Consider the following 16,364-nt stretch of genomic DNA (forward strand, 5'->3'; position numbering starts at 1 on the left):
ATTGTATGATGCCACTTGGTGTTCAGTGTCTAACAATGTGCAGGTCCATCCCATGGCATCATACCATGTAAGAAAATATCACAACTTTTTTACCGGATTGTTATTTTAACATTATGTAAATTGTAAATATTATTTATTTTTTTAGAATCTACGCAGTATATGTGATATATAATGGTGGGATAAAACCTTTAATATTTTACTATTTTAACCAGATGGACATTGGCTAAGCGGCTGTAGTTTCCAGGGCATCATGGGTGCTTCCCTTTTTTTTTTGACAGGGATCATTTAAAAGAACCAACAGCTATACTAAGACCAAGAAAACTTGTCCTCGCCCTGACTTTCAAGATCCAAAAATGTATCGCAGTATTTCTCGATTGTATTTTACGTTTGCCTTATCTAGGAAGCTTGTGTTTTGAAGACATTTATCTCAACGGTGCTTTGGCTCTCCGACATTTTTGGCTGTCATCCATGGTTCCTAGCTATAAAAATCTTCAAGAGCTATTGCACCAACTAGTAAGCTGGTGAATGCGGCAAATAAATGTAAAAAATACAACTATCCCTCCACTGTTGGAAAACCCCCAAAGTTTCGAATTCGGCTTTCTATCCAATAGGTGTAAATATTTCATGCGCTTACATCATTATTTTAGTGACTGTTTATAAAACAAAACCTGTTGTTAAAACAGATGATTAATGGAATTATTTTTCACCCGAGGCTAAAAAGCTTCATAAAATATTTATTTTATATACTAAACCATACATGCTGGCAACGAGCAGCGGTGCACAACGGTGACTTATTCCCCCAAGGATGGATTTATTGCAATTTACAGCGCAACTTCAAAACATCCCTTAAATAGTTGTGAAATTTTTAGCAGGTTTTCTTAAAATTAATTACAGTATCGGTTTAAAAGCTGTGTACTGTATGAAGCCAGATGTTTTTAACATGTGTGTACTGCTACATCGTAGCTTTGTGTTCCTAACGCTCATGCAATTTTCAAGATGACTTGTTAATAGGGTTGGATTTGTGAAAAAGCCATGCAAGCCAGGAGCCGAGTTTTAGGACAGGATTGGGATTAATAAACAGCGCTGGCAATCCAGTAATGCCATGACTGTGTAGGCTTGTTTGGTTTATGCCCGCCAAAAAAAGAATGGGCAGAGGGATAGGTAATGGTCTTTGTTGATTGTTATGGACCATAGCCAAAATGTAATTGTAGGCATAAACTATGATACGTAGGAAATTTTCTTAGTGGCGTCTATCAGAGTCAAGAGCAATGAACCCCTAACAGGATTCTTGAGGGTCTTTGAGCTTTGATCAATGGTTCCCCAGAATACAATGTCATCAAGACCTATTCTTTTACAGTAGTTTTTTCAGATTTTAGCCTGCTCAAACATGAATTAAACATATCTGAGCCACAAAACGGTACTGGACAATAATTTTAGAAAGTTTTACCCACTCCTACACCAAGCATCCTTGAGTCACGAAGGACTCTATCAGCACAATGAAAGTTTTAGCCAAGCATGGACGCTTGGTGAACCCATGGCGTAGCCAAAAGGTTCCGTGCACCTTCTCCTTCTACTTGTTCTCCAGTAATCTCTGCCATTCTCTAGCTCCTTAAAAGATAATTATGGAATAGGAGGGTGGAGATAGAAGCAAACTATGGAGGTGGAAATGTGCAATGAACTGCTTGGCCACAACAAGGGAGCACAGAGGGCCTGTGCTTGGTTTGAAGAGTTTGTGCTGATAGACGCCGTTAAAGAATTACTCCCAGCTCGATAAATGGCTCCACATTTCTAGGTTACGCCATCACGTAATGCCCGACTTTTGGGAACCGCCACCAATCATGAGAATACAGGGGAGTTTCACACATTTATCTATTTATTCTACTCACTTATATAGCGCCATTAATTCCACAGCGCTTTACAGACATCATCAGCACTGTCCCCATTGGGGCTCACATTCAAAATTCCCTATAAGTATGTCTTTGGAGTGTGGGAGGAAACCGAAGAATCTGGAGGAAACCCATGCAAACACGGAGAGAGCATGCAAACTCCTTACAAATATTGTCTTGGTGGGATTAAAATCCAGAACCCCAGCGCTGCCAAGCTACTGTGCTAGTCCAAAGATCAAGGGGCGCTCACTGCAGCAAGGGATGTTGGTGCTCTGAAGTAACAGCACTGAAACATTTATCAAAAAACTTCGGCACTCAAAACATGTACATTTATTATCATATACAGCAATAGAGGCAAAAAAACAAACAGAAAAAAAGAAAAAGACACAACCCTTGTGGATACAATTTGTGACTGCAGAAAAAAAAGAAAAATAAAAAGTAAAGAAAAAAACACGACCCTTTTTGAATACAGATTATTTCAGCGTGATGTTTCGGCTAAATATAGCCTTTGTCAAGCATAAATCTAAAGGATTAGGGGTCAAAATATACTGATATCTACTAGCAACGGTGGCAGGACCAAATGGTCTAGCGGACACTGATATACGGCCACTCTCCAGAGAGTATATTTCCAGACACAAATATCAATACCATTTTGTATTTTTTTCTTTATTTTTTATTTTTCTTTTTTTCTGCAGTCACAAATTGTATCCACAAGGGTTGTGTCTTTATCTTTTTTCTGTTTGTTTTTTTGCCTCTATTGCTGTATATGATAATAAATTTTCATGTTTTGAGTGCTGAAGTTTTTTGATTAAAGGTACAGTACTAACCACTGAGCCACCCAACATCCATTTTATAGCTCTTTCTCTGCATGGGTGCATTCCTAGTCACCCACTACTCATGGGAATATGGGAGAAACATTGTGCAAGAAAACCCATGCAGGTAAGGCAGTGCTGACATTGCCTCATTTTCAAGATCAGTGAAGATATACCGTAGATCAGACCCAATCTTTAAAGGGGCTTGTGAAAGTATTTACCCTCCTTGATATTTTTTGTGTTTTGTTACTTCACAACCTGGAATTTCACTGTTTTTGAGGGTTTGCATCAGTTCATGTAAAGAACATGCCTACAACTGTGAAGATTTGACTTTCTTTTTATTGTGAAGCAAACAATCAGGAAAAAATTACTGAAAAATTCAGTGTGCATAACTATTCACCCTCCTAAAGTCAGTACTTTGTAGAGCCTCCTTTTGCAGCAATTACAGCTGCAAGTAGCTTTGGATAAGTCTCTGACCTTTCCACATCGTGCCACTGGGATTTTTGCCCATTCCTCAAGGCAAAACTGCTTCAGCTACATCAAGCTAGATGGTTTCCTCTGGTGAACAGCAATCTTCAAGTCTGACCTCAGATTCTTAATTGAACGTCTAGGCTTTAACTTGGCCACTCCAAAATATTTGCGCATTTCTCCTTAAACCACTACTGGAATGTTGCTTTAGCAGTATGCTTTGGGTCATTGTCTTGTTGGAAGGTGAACCTCATCCAGGTCTAAAATCACTGACAGACTTAAACAGGTTTTGTCCAAAAATATTCCTGTATTTCGTACCATCCATCCTCCACCTGAACTCGGACCATTATCCTTGTCTCTGCTGCCTAAAAACATCCGCATAGCATGACACTGCCACCACCATGTTTCACTGTGGGAATGATGTTCTTGGCGTGATGAGCTGGGTTAGTTTGGCGCCAGACATAGCGTTTACCTTGGTGGTTATAAAGTAAAATTTTGGTTTCATCTGACCACAGCACCTTCCTCCATACATTTGGGGAGTGTCCCACATGTCTTTTGGAAAACCCAAAACTAGCCTTACAATTTTTCTGTGTAAGAAAATACTTTTTTTCTGCCCACTCTTCCATAAAGGCCACATTTATGGTTTATTGTAGTCATATGGACAGATACTCCAGTCTTTGCTTGGGAACTCTGCAGCTTCTTCAGGGTTACTTTTGGTCTCTGTGCTGCCTCTCTGATTAATGCCCTCCTTGCCCGGGCTGAGAGTTTTGGTGGGTGGTCCTGTATTGGCAGGTTTGTTGTGGTACCATGCTTTTTCCAACTGATGATAATGGATTTGATGGTGATTTGGGGGATCATCAGAGATTGGTTATTTTTTTTTTTTAGAACCCAACCCTGACTTGACCTTCTCAACAACCTTGTTCAGTCTTGTTTGGAGATCTCCATGGTCTTCATTGTGTTTGGCTAGTGGTGCCTGTTGCTTAATGATGTTGCAGCCTGTGTGGCCTTTCAGAAAAGGTAAAGTGTATATACTGACCGACATGTGACACTTAGCACACAGGTGGACTTCCTTTCACTAAAAGCATGCGACTTATGAAGGTAATTGCTTGCACCAGAAATTTCTGGGGCTTCATATCAAAGGGGTGAATACATATGCACATGCCAACTTTTAGTTATTTGATCCCATAAATTTAATTTATGTCCATATTTTTCTCACTTCATTTCAATAACTTAGACTATTTAGTGCTGATGACACCCAAATCGAATTACAATAATATTTAAACACAAGTTGTAATGTAACAAAATAGGTAAAAAGTCAAGGGGGTGAATACTTTCACAAGCCGCTTTATGTGATGGCATATCATAAAGACTTGCTAGCAACCTTCTTTTAATTGTCTCTCAGTGCAGTAATAAGGTTGCGATTCACTGGTCTAGAGTCAATGGTGGACCCATGAATGTTACCATGTAAGAAAAGTATTAAGTATCGCACTATAAGGGTTTCTGAAATATGATAAGATTACAGGTAGAGAGACAAATATTGAAATTTTTGGAATTTTCAGATCAAATGTTAACAAAACCACCAGAAGGGTATCTAGGATTACAAACAGGATGGCAGCATTCCCTCTAAAAGCATCTGTCATTTATGTCCATGGCGTAAAATTGCTGTTCATCCCCATTCAAAGGAGCTAAATGCCACCATACACCTCAAGTAGAAGTCATCCAAAACTGACAATATTGGCAGGATCATCAGACCAACGAATGTGTATGTGAGCCTCCGAACTGTGCGACGATAAATGTTGAGGAAAGAATGATTGGGTGAATTGAATTCAATCACTTAATACTTTTGTTCATCGACGAGAAGAGCTCCTGCCAGATAAATCTGGCGGCAGCTCTTTCATGGAAGACACAGGGGTGTTTGGATGGCCTGTGCATTGCTGTGTATGGGAAGTCAGGAGAGACAGGAGTCAGCCGAATGATAGTCCAGCCAACATTTATACAGATAAACCCTTTTCTAGTCAAGCCTCAAATTACGACGCCCTAAATCCGCAGCCACACAGAAACTAAGAGAAGGAAAAATATTACTCATTGTCCTCACAATCATGATTCATTATCTTCCTTTCCATTTTATTCCTGAAACTTCAAATGATTACCATATCAACTACCAATCTTCCGCTCAGCACCACATGGTGACACAGCCGGCACAGCGTTCGTGCCTACTAAAGTCTTTATTTAAATTAACTTGTTTTTGAGAAACTTCAAAAGAAGAGCCTTATATTCGGGAAGTAGTATTTATAGAACCAAATCCCTTTCAGAGATGAGAATGCAGCCGATCCCTGATCACATATGTTATAAGCAGCTGTTTGTATATAGTTTAACACTTTGTTCTGTTTGGATAAAAAGAAAAAAAAAGTTGACGAGGTTCTCGCTAGTTTCATCTATTGTTACTATGGTAACCAGGTTGTTTAGAATTTACTAAAATTCTAAAATCTGAATAAATTAGTTATTAACAACATTTAGAATTTATTTTTACTAAAAGAAATCTATCTATATTTTTTTTAAGCAACAGATGGTCTAATGTATATTGAAAAAAACGACTTGTTTAGCTAACGAAGTGCTTAAAATAGATGTGTGTGGTCACATGATTGCTAGATCCCCCCACGTGGCCATCAGAAGAGTCTAATAAAATGGCAGAGATGTGCTTGACAATTGAGTAATGCAAGAGTTTTTTGAAGTGGTATTGGAAATTTGAGACTGTGTGTGAAGTACAATGGCTACAGATGAGCGAACCTGAACTTAAAAGTTTGAGAGATCAAACCAGACAGTTAGTGCCTGGTGCTAAACTACGAACACCGTCTTCTCCTGGAATATTTTCCAGCTCAAAAGTTCAGGTCTCCACTGTTTTCAATGGGGTTCGGGTTCTGGCTCACGTCTGGGTACAATTCTGGTCATCAGTAGTGTCTAGATGTTCATGGTGACCACTTAACGTGATTGCAGAAGCCAAACATGACTTACAGCTCCCATTTGTTGTCTATATGAATCTGTAATAAAGCGTTAATACAGATATTTTTCATGTTGAATTGTGTATACCTTTGTTTGGGGCCAAGCTATTAAAAATGTAAATACTTAAAATAAAACACTTAAAAAAGTATTTGCAACATTTTTTCTAACAATATGGAAGGCATTATTAATTATGTATAAATAATAATTAATTATTAATAATTGTTTATTATGAATTGATTATTAAAAATTATTATTTCTCAAATTTTCACAGAAGGGCATTTTTTTCATGATCCACTCTATTGTACAATAGGAAGATAAACAAGGATGAGCTGATTGACGGCCGTAGAGTCACAACTTTTATTAATGGTTTTCCAAATGAGTTCACCAGTATGTAATGTGAGCATGGTGATATGTACTGACTTTGGTCATGTCAAAATATATTGTATATTGTTGTACAGTTTCTCAGGAAAATTTGATTGTAAAAAATTTCAAGATATCAGTGCAACAAGACCCAAGGCACTTTGGGTCTGCCAAGATCTTGGTTTCAGATTACCTCTATAGGTACACCAGAGTGGTGACTATAGGAGATCACAGTGAATATGCAAAAGTTTACAACTCAATACAAGTGTCCAATAACAACTATAAAACATTAAAAAAGAGACCCTCCACCCTGTAACTAAAAAGTAACAATTGACTTGTATAGTCAGCCCAACTGGTACCCACCACTTGCACCCAGATCCATTGCTCCTGTTACCCAGATGCCTGTTGCAGTGGAATTGGGAGTGCAGTGGCAAGTCAAAACCTAAGTGTAAAATGTAGCAAGAACTGGTATAGACTTACATATGCATTCACAGTGCTATTGTGGCAGCATTCTTGGAAACAGGAGTAATGCAACGCAGATCTGAGTGGAGGAGACTGCAAGACTTAGGCGGAGGGCAACAGTTCGTGTGGCTATAGAAGGTCGCCTTAATTGTTTATATTGTATGGCAAAATACTATTATGGAGGCATGTATTAGTAGCTATAGTTACACTATAGAACACTGCCTCTATGCAGCAGCATGCATGCCACGGCCAATGTTCCACCCATTACAGGGAGAGTCGGAGATGAAAGGGTGGAAATAGCTGTTACACCATCTACTGCTAACAGGGAGAAGACTGGGGAGATACTTTACCAACAGCAACATACACAGAGCTGCAGATCAACAACTGTCACCCAGTGTAGACGTCACTGATAATATGCAATGGCCAGTGTGCATTCTATGAGTCCTATATCATGATTACCAGGGAGAAGCTGTATAGTACAAGTAGGTTTTCACTAGAGGATTCCTTTATTCTACAATTGAGCAGAAAGACTTGCTGGACCCTGGTCATATGGCAACGTTTGTTGTCGTGGTCGTCAGTCCATTGCCCTTCAAACTGCCTTCTGCCTGCTGGCATCCCCATCACATCTTCTGATTAGTAGGTTTGGTGTGATATTATGCAAGCATCATGATGAAACAATGATATCGCACCTGGCTTAATAATCAAAATAAGTGCTGAAATGTCAGCTGGTAAAAGGAGGCTTGTAGGATAATAGTCCGGTGGCCACAGAATGGCAACGTGACCACTAGACTTAATCTTTTTGCTCAATTCGATTGCCAAACTTTACATGTCTTCTACTTATACATGCTCGGTCTTAAAATTAGAATTTTAAAATTGTAAAAATTCTAAAATTTTAAATAAAAAAGAGGCTGGTGAGATTTCTTTCAATACTAGAAATATTTTGAATATACTTCAAACATCAAGGCAGGTTGTTTTTTATTTTTCAGAAATAGATGAAAATTAAAATTTGGCCATATTTGCCTTTAATTCATGGATCTGATGCTCACATTATTGCATTTCTCCCATCTCACCATCAGGGTATATGTTTCCTGCCTACATCCAGGCTCGGACTGGCCAGCAGGGTAACAGGGGAATCCCCCGGTGGGCCCCTGTGCAGATCTGGTCCCCCAACCCCACTGTATGGGCAGTATTTGGCATAATTCACTTGTACAGAAAAAAGCAGCATCTCATCATTCATTAACCAAACTACCCAGTTTATTATTATATAGAGATAAAGGTAAATTTGTGAATGAGAGTAGTGTAATATTTGTATGCCGTTGAAAAGTGGGCCCCCCCAAACTCAATGTTACTGGTGGGCCCTTGTCACCCCAGTCTGACACTGCCGACATCCACCGGGTTGTACAGCAGTAAATTGGTTGAGGATGAAGACAAAGCAGCAGATGCAGACAGTGAAGAATCAGTTCATAAATAAGAAACACTCGTTGCTTGATTCCAATACATTCCACATTTTCCCATGCACGTCGGCCGGACTTTATGAGTGAGTAATTGTTGCTGAATACCATGTTATTTGGCAAAGACAGATGACATTTTTAGTCGGCAGAATTGCTTCAGGAATATGTATAAAGGCTTGGAAGATCTGCTGATTGACCATCCATTATTCATTAGATTCATTTTAGCAGGATGGTGTTTACAGTTTTGCTATGATGCGGTTTCTCAAGTGTTTCATTGCGCATTCAAGCTCTTTCCGAAGATATACGATGGAACGTCAGTCCTGATTCCTCATCTCCCTAACTACTTGTTCGCCTGTCATTTTAGATGTAGAGCAGCTTGGACATGTGTGTTAAATTTTTATGCCTCCCTATTATTAATGGTCGGTGAGTAAAAATGTAGTGAAATGCACTTTCATTAAGATATTATAAGCCGCATGGGAAATATGTTCAAAAGCCAGGTAGTGAGGAAAAGGAGGGCGCCTCTGACCTATTGTTCTAGTTCCCAATACACAATGGACTAAAGTCATATTAATAGTGAGTCTGCGTTACTTCCGGGCATTAAAATCCTAGATAGACAGATAAAGACATAGATAGATAGATAAATAGTAGCTATATAGATAGATAGATAGATAATAGATATACAGTATAAAGATAGAAAGATAGATAGATAGATAGATAGATAGATAGATAGATAGATAGACAGATAATACGGTAGATAGAAAATAAATAGATAGAAAGATAGATAGATAATAGATAGATAGATAGATAGATAGATAGATAGATAATAGCTAGATAGATAGATAATAGCTAGCTAGATAGATAATAGATAGATAGATACAGATAGATAGATAGAAAGATAGATAGATACAGATAGATAGATAGATAGATAGATAGATAGAAAGATAGATAGATACACATAGATAGATAGATAGATAGATAGATAGATAGATAGATAGATAGATAGATAGATAGACAGATAATAGATAGATAGATAATACATAGATAGATAGATAGATAGATAGATAGATAGATAGATAGGAGAGATAATAAATAGATAGATAATAGATAGATAATAGATAGATAGATAATAGATAGATAATAGATAGATAGATAGATAGTAGATACATAGATAGGTAATAGATAAATGATAGATAGATAATAGATAGATACGAGAGACATGTTTTGTCCATTTAACTGTAGGCTAATAGCACAAGAGAGGTATGTACAGTAGAACACGGACCCATCAGAGGGAGGTCACCTTGCCATGGTTGATGGGCACACATGAATTGGCCAATTTATGCGCTAAGAACCTTCATTTTTGTAAGTTCATCTTACTGAATAATAACACAGTTTAGATTAAATGTTTTCAGTGTTTGCATATATCTTGGCTCCTATAGAGTTCTTTTTCTAGATACGAGAGAGATAGATAGATAGATAGATAGATAGATAGATAGATGATAGATAGATAGATAGATAGGTAAAAATATATTTCTTAAACCATCTTGAGGAAGCTGCAACATTTTTGTGTCAAGTGCTATTTCCTCCCACTGGAAATTGCAGTAGTTCAAGGGTCACACAGTTTACCCATTAGATATGTCAAGCGGGGCGAACTGCTGGATGTTTTGGAAGGAACATCAACATTTTTTGAGGCGTAAAAGACAAGTTAGCAGGCTGTCGGCACGTATAGAGGTATTGTGTCACCCTACTCACATAAAGGCATTGCACTGTTGTCAGCCAATATTCCCCAATGAATGCAGCTATTCACTTACATAAAATAATGGTAAGAGAGGAGAACATTTCATAGAAAGTTCCTTGACCGTGAATATATACCACTGTCCAGATCCATTAATCATGGTTCAACCTAATGTCTGTGAAAAATATAGATCCTTTTCCCGAACTTTTTCTTTCTTGCTAACTTTAGAATTGTGTGATGAAAATCTCCACGCATTGTGAAGATACATGAACTAATGTATCAGACAAGCATTTTGCATTTCTTTGGCATAAAAAAGGCTCAGAGAGGAATTCAAAGGTGGACATTTTTTAACATACCAAAACAGAGTATGATGAAACACTTGAGATAACCCCTCTCGCCAAAAGAAATGTGGCCTACATTAAATCTAATGGAGAAGCACAAACATGTAGTGAAGTCCCAAAATGAAGGTTTTCTGAGGTTCTATCTAACTAAGCACAAAAGAGACAAAGAAGGAAATCCAAGGTATCACAGTGATCCAAGTGAGGATATTTACTCAAGCATCAAATGATACTAAAGTCTAAAGCTAGGACAACAAAGTAGAGCTTTGCTAGGCTTAGGCCAAACAAGCAGTGTAGCTCCATCAACCAAAGCAACTTCCAACCACCACTAGTTTATACTTTTATGGACATGTGTATCAGAGAAATTTGAAGCTATCGGCTTCCCAATCCAAAAATATCTGCCCATACCTTCCAATAAGTCCACCTTCTTGTCTCCAAACCCTACGGACTACAAAAACTATTTCAGTTCAATGTTACATATCAGTAAGGTGGATCTAGACTAGAGATGACCATACATAGTTAAACACTGGGCAAACAGCTATTCATCAAAATCCTCCGCCCCCACACACACCCACATGTTCAGTTCGATGGAGGGTCTATGTGTTTGAAATGGGTATAGGAGAGTAAACCAATGCCAGACACCCATGGTTGTGGTTTATCTTCTTTGAGAACCTTTTTGTACATGACATAGGTTAATTGAACACGTCGTTGTGTATTAAAACATACAACACAAGGTTGGTCGGTCTCGGCGCATTGGTCTTACTGTATGTGCATAACCACCTTTAGATAAGTACAATTCGAGACTGGCAGGTAAAAATCATCATCTTCTGGATCAGTGTAACGTCAAACTGAGTTGATCTCAACAAGAGCAAAATAATAATACATCATAGATAGGCATCGATGAAATATAGAAGCAGACTCAGAGCTTCCATCCACAGTGACAGATTCTTAAGATATTGCAGCAATAGCAGCACAGCAGGAAACACCTAAATTAAAAATCTTAATTAAAATATCCTTTGCATCCGGTATTTTATGCGTATGATGTAATATGCAAATGTCCCTGCTGTAATTGCTTGGCACATTGCCTCCCAGCGTGATCTGCCTCTTTTGCGTGGAGCAGAATCTCCATATTGTTATAAGCTCTATATGTGTTTTCTTGATTCTCGCTGATTACTTACTTTCATATCTATAAACAAGACCAAGAGTGCATGTACCGTAGAAACAACTGTTAGATCAGCCTAATACGCCAACTCCTGTCTGTCCTGAGTATGGTGACATGGACCAGCATCATTTTGATTTCGATGTACCTTCCTCTATGTACATTAGTGAATTGATGAGTTTATATGGGTTCTAAAGGGGGGTCAATTTAACACCAAATGCTCAGGAAATAGAGGATGTATTAAAATAACTTATACTTGCTCAGTAACTCAGGCTTGTCAGGATACTTCGGTGCCAGCAAATATGCGATGTGCATATTTTCAGCCACATTCCAACTAGACGTGTCGAGCCTCACTCAATTCACTTGTATTGAGCAAGGCTGCACACATCTAGTCGGCATGTGACCACAAGCTCTCAGCTTCGGTATTGGAGAATCCTGACAGCAGGCACACTGCGAGCTGTGAGGATTCACAAGTCTGCACAACCTATTTAATGCTTTCTGTCCATTTTTTAAAAAAATCATGAAAAGCCCTATTAAATCATGAGAATGCCTGTTATTATGGACTTTACTAACTTTTACAACTTTAGTATATGTGTAAGAAATCGAAAAAAACGTCAAAACATGCGCAAATACAAGGATTTACTATGAACCACCTGTATCCTAAGGAGAGCTATAACATTACTAATAGTTCGGTCTCTGTTTGAGTTTCACTAATAATATTGACATCTTAAACGACATCATCTACTAAATTGAGTTATTACGTGTATGAGCCTGCATGGCAGTAAAGCGCAGCTTATTATTTTAGAAATAGTTGTTCAGGTATAATTCTGCACTGGCATCTCTCCAGAGCTAATGAGCCTGGGTCTTATTAGGGTACTTAGAACTGTACTAGTTCAAGGAGCTACAACTGCAAAATACCCAGAGCTTACCTAGTCTAGCTTATAAGGGTTAAGAAAAAATCATGTTAAACACTATTTTAGTGAATTGTGATTTATTAGAAAGAGGTCTCAATTCAGAACCATCATCGCCGAGTTGAAAGTGTGGCCAAATAGCCACTTTTCCATCATTTCTGTGAAGTACATGTACAAACTGTTGATTTTACTGTGTAATGCTTCATTTTTCCTGCGGAGGCACTGCAGGGAAATTAAACACATGCTGTTGGGTTTTCCAGCAGATGATTGATAAAGGTCCCAGCGATGGACCACAGTCATCAGAGAAGAGAACTAAACAATTTCTGCAGAATATTGCAAGAGAACAAAATTATTTCTTTAGAGTGTATATCTATATCTATATATATCTATATATATATATATATATATATATATATATATATATATATGTACTGTATATGGTAATTGTGATCCATCGCTCTATGGTCGCTATACCTTTGGGCTATTCTTCCTATACTTCTCCATTCATGACAATCCATAACATTCTGATGAAGATCTGGAACTTAGGACTGAAACGTTAATATATTTTGGAATGGGATTGCTGCTTTACACGTTCACTATTTCATTACATACCCCCGAGTGCCAAATTCTTCTCTATAGATGTAATTGAACTCTTTGGTATAATATCACTGGTATGTACCTGTATCCATTCTTTAACTGTATCCTCACCGGGGGTCCATCCATTCTCAAGATAGTTGAGTCTTGACCTTTCTGTCGACCAGTTAGTGCTATAATGTGAAGATGCGGTGATTTGGTCCGAAGTTATTTCCCCAGATTCCATCCCAAGGGCTTCTTTGCACACAAAATCTTTAAAAAAAAAATCAGGATACATAAGATCAGCTATATGATTTAGGAATCATCTATGATACATGTATTCAGGATATATATCACTTTTTTCAGTACAGCAAACAGTAGCGTGACTAGTAATGTAGCATGGAAGTCATTTAGTCGTTCATCCATATTGGACATGTGACGTTCTACAGAGGGGTCATCAATGTTGACAAATATAAGTCTCATTTCATTTTTCTATGGATTTAGGGCTGTCCAACCTGACACCCTTTTCCTGCCTGTGGGCTTAAAGTAATATATGATGTTTTCCTTGTAATTGAGGTCACATATGAAAGCTTTGAAGTTAAGCTGGTTTGCTGTTGCTGCTATAATGGATACTAACCTTACTAAATGCTACGAGGTCAGAACATTGCTCTTCCATGACAATAAACCAGAACTGCAAAAGGCCACATAATCTTTTCCAGTTGTTCTCATCCATGTCCTTCAAAAGTTCCAAAACTCCAAAATAACTTTCATGGAAGAGGCTCTGGCATGTTTGTGTAAGTGCTATGGATTTAGATAACTGTAATCTTTTTAAAGCATAATTCCAACTTTCAAAAAACTTTTTACATATCATAATTGCATATCAGCAGTTTTGATTGGGTTGGAATAAGACTTTGAATGATAAGGAGAATGGAGAGGCAGGGATAACTCAAGACAGGTTTATTCTGACTCTCCAAACTTCTGGTCCTTATTTTCTGGTCTCAGAACTTCATCTACCCTTCTTCATCTACTTCTATCATTTCATTTTAGAAATTGGTGGGCCTCCGGTAGAGATTAAAATTTCTGACATGTCAATAAGAGATGTCAAAAGTTTTTTGAAAGTTTTGTTACTCTTAAAATGTTTGCATCTATAAGTCATATAGATAATAACACGGTTTTATCTAGGAAAGGTGTCATTTCTTCATCTATTCTGTTTTATGCAGAGGGTTTTTCAATGTTTTACGTGCCATAGAATATATATATATATATATATATATATATATATATATATATATATATATATATATATATATTCAACCTGGAGAAATGATGCTGACCTTGTTCTGCATTGCTCTGTAATACGGAATAGTTGGCAGAAAATCCTTCCTTTGCTATTGCATTGTCTGCATGAAAAACAACCGACATGATTCCAGATGAGGCTCTAACTCGCCCCGGGTTGTTCTGTCCACAGTAACGCCCAATGTGAGGACCCACTGTAAGAGGAAGGGGGAAATAAATGATTAGCAAAAAATTACATTTGTTAAAAATAAATAAATAAATAAAAAAAATTATTTTGCAGCCTTTCCATCGGCAACTGTAAGTCACGCACACACATATTTATTGTCCTCTAACGAGACGCCGCATTGCCACCGTAAAGGTCAGGAAATAGCTTTACTTGATGATCGCCCACAATAATAGATACAGATCATAAACAAGATAATGGGCTTCTGTCTCTCTGACCTGAGCGAAGAGACCTTCAATTACCTAAGAGATCTTTGCTTTGAATCAGCAATAGCATCTACGATCCACACTGTATATTAAGTCTAGATGGAAACCTCACTGCTATCAGGAGGAAATATAGGCAAAGTTAGTTTGAAGTTTATTAAATGAAAAGATGGAAAAACACAGCTGTATCGGCAAAGCAACAAATCAGTAATAACATAGAAATTTACCGTACCCAAAAGTAAATGTTTGTATGTGTAAAATATACAGAGCGAACACACAGAAAACCATTTCCCATTATTTTTAGGCATCTGCCCTACCGGACGCTGCTCAAAGGAATAAATAAAAGCAATCAAATCTATATTTAAATGTATAATAAAAGTATCAGCTGTTGTATATAGACAAAAATTCACCAAAAATGAACGTAGAGTAAATTTATTAGGAGTAAAGCGATATGAAGATACTAACATGACTTGGGGGCGACTTCAGTGTTTCCCAATTGGAAAGAATGGCCTTGGAACAATCGCAATCTGACTTTTTTTAATGGCAGTAACTTTTAGGGTATGTGCACACGTCAGGATTTCTTGCAGAAATTTTCCTGACATTGAATTGGGCATTATGATGAGCTATTGGACTCTAATGTAATGTTCTTGCAGTGGGGCCCATTTCTGTCTGTGTCCACCAATGACTGACACCCTTATCCATTGGCATAAATTGGATGCCCCAATGCAAAATCTCCAATAGGGCACAGCATGGTGGCTCAGTGGTTAGCACTGTTGATTTGTAGATCTGGGGTCCCGTGTTTAAATCCCACCAACGACAACATCTGCAAGGCATTTGTATGTTTTCCCCATGTTTGCGAGGGTTTCCTCCAGTTTCCTCCAACACTCCAAAGACATACTGATAGGGAATTTAGATTATGAGCCCCAATGAGGGGACAATGATGACGGAGTTGGTAAAGTGCAATATATAAGTGAGCTAAATAAAATAATAAATGTAAATCTTTAATAATAACAGTCTATTCATACTTGCCAAAGAGACCTGCAGACCTCTCTAGGATCCAGGGCCCAGGTGTGATTGCAACACCTGAATATATTATAGCTATGCCTCTGCCGCTGCTGATCAGTTGATTGCACCACATCTTCAATCAGCTAATTGATGGGGTACCTGGAGCTGGATCCGGCGACCCATCTGAACTATAGATTTTCAAAGTCCTGAAAAGCCTCTTTAAGGTAACTCATTCCATGATTCTAGTGTGAATTGTTGGCAACTTTGAGTTACCGTTGAGCTTTGAGGCCTAATGGTCATTTAGACTGGTTGCCAGCGGAAGCGAAATGACCACCAATTGCCTGCATGCAAGCCAATTCGCAGTCGTTTAATGGTGTGTTGAGACAGACTGACCACACTTCTATGTGCACAGAACGATCATAATGATGTAGAGCATTGTGGTATTGACATCAAACCACCTGTTTGCACGGGACGATGTGCTACTG

The 16,364-nt window shown here is 38.1% G+C and overlaps 1 protein-coding gene across 1 annotated transcript in view; it reads right to left on the reverse strand.

The window, feature by feature from the left end:
- The window catches only part of NRP1 (neuropilin 1), a 179,839-nt gene that overhangs the window by 70,305 nt on the left and 93,170 nt on the right, over window positions 1-16,364 (reverse strand). Inside the window, 2 exon segments of the mRNA XM_077268499.1 lie at window positions 13,259-13,425; window positions 14,487-14,642. Coding sequence (XP_077124614.1) covers window positions 13,259-13,425; window positions 14,487-14,642 — 323 coding nt within the window.

This window comes from Ranitomeya variabilis, chromosome 6 (genome assembly GCF_051348905.1).
Source record: "Ranitomeya variabilis isolate aRanVar5 chromosome 6, aRanVar5.hap1, whole genome shotgun sequence".
Taxonomy (NCBI): Eukaryota; Metazoa; Chordata; class Amphibia; order Anura; family Dendrobatidae; genus Ranitomeya; species Ranitomeya variabilis.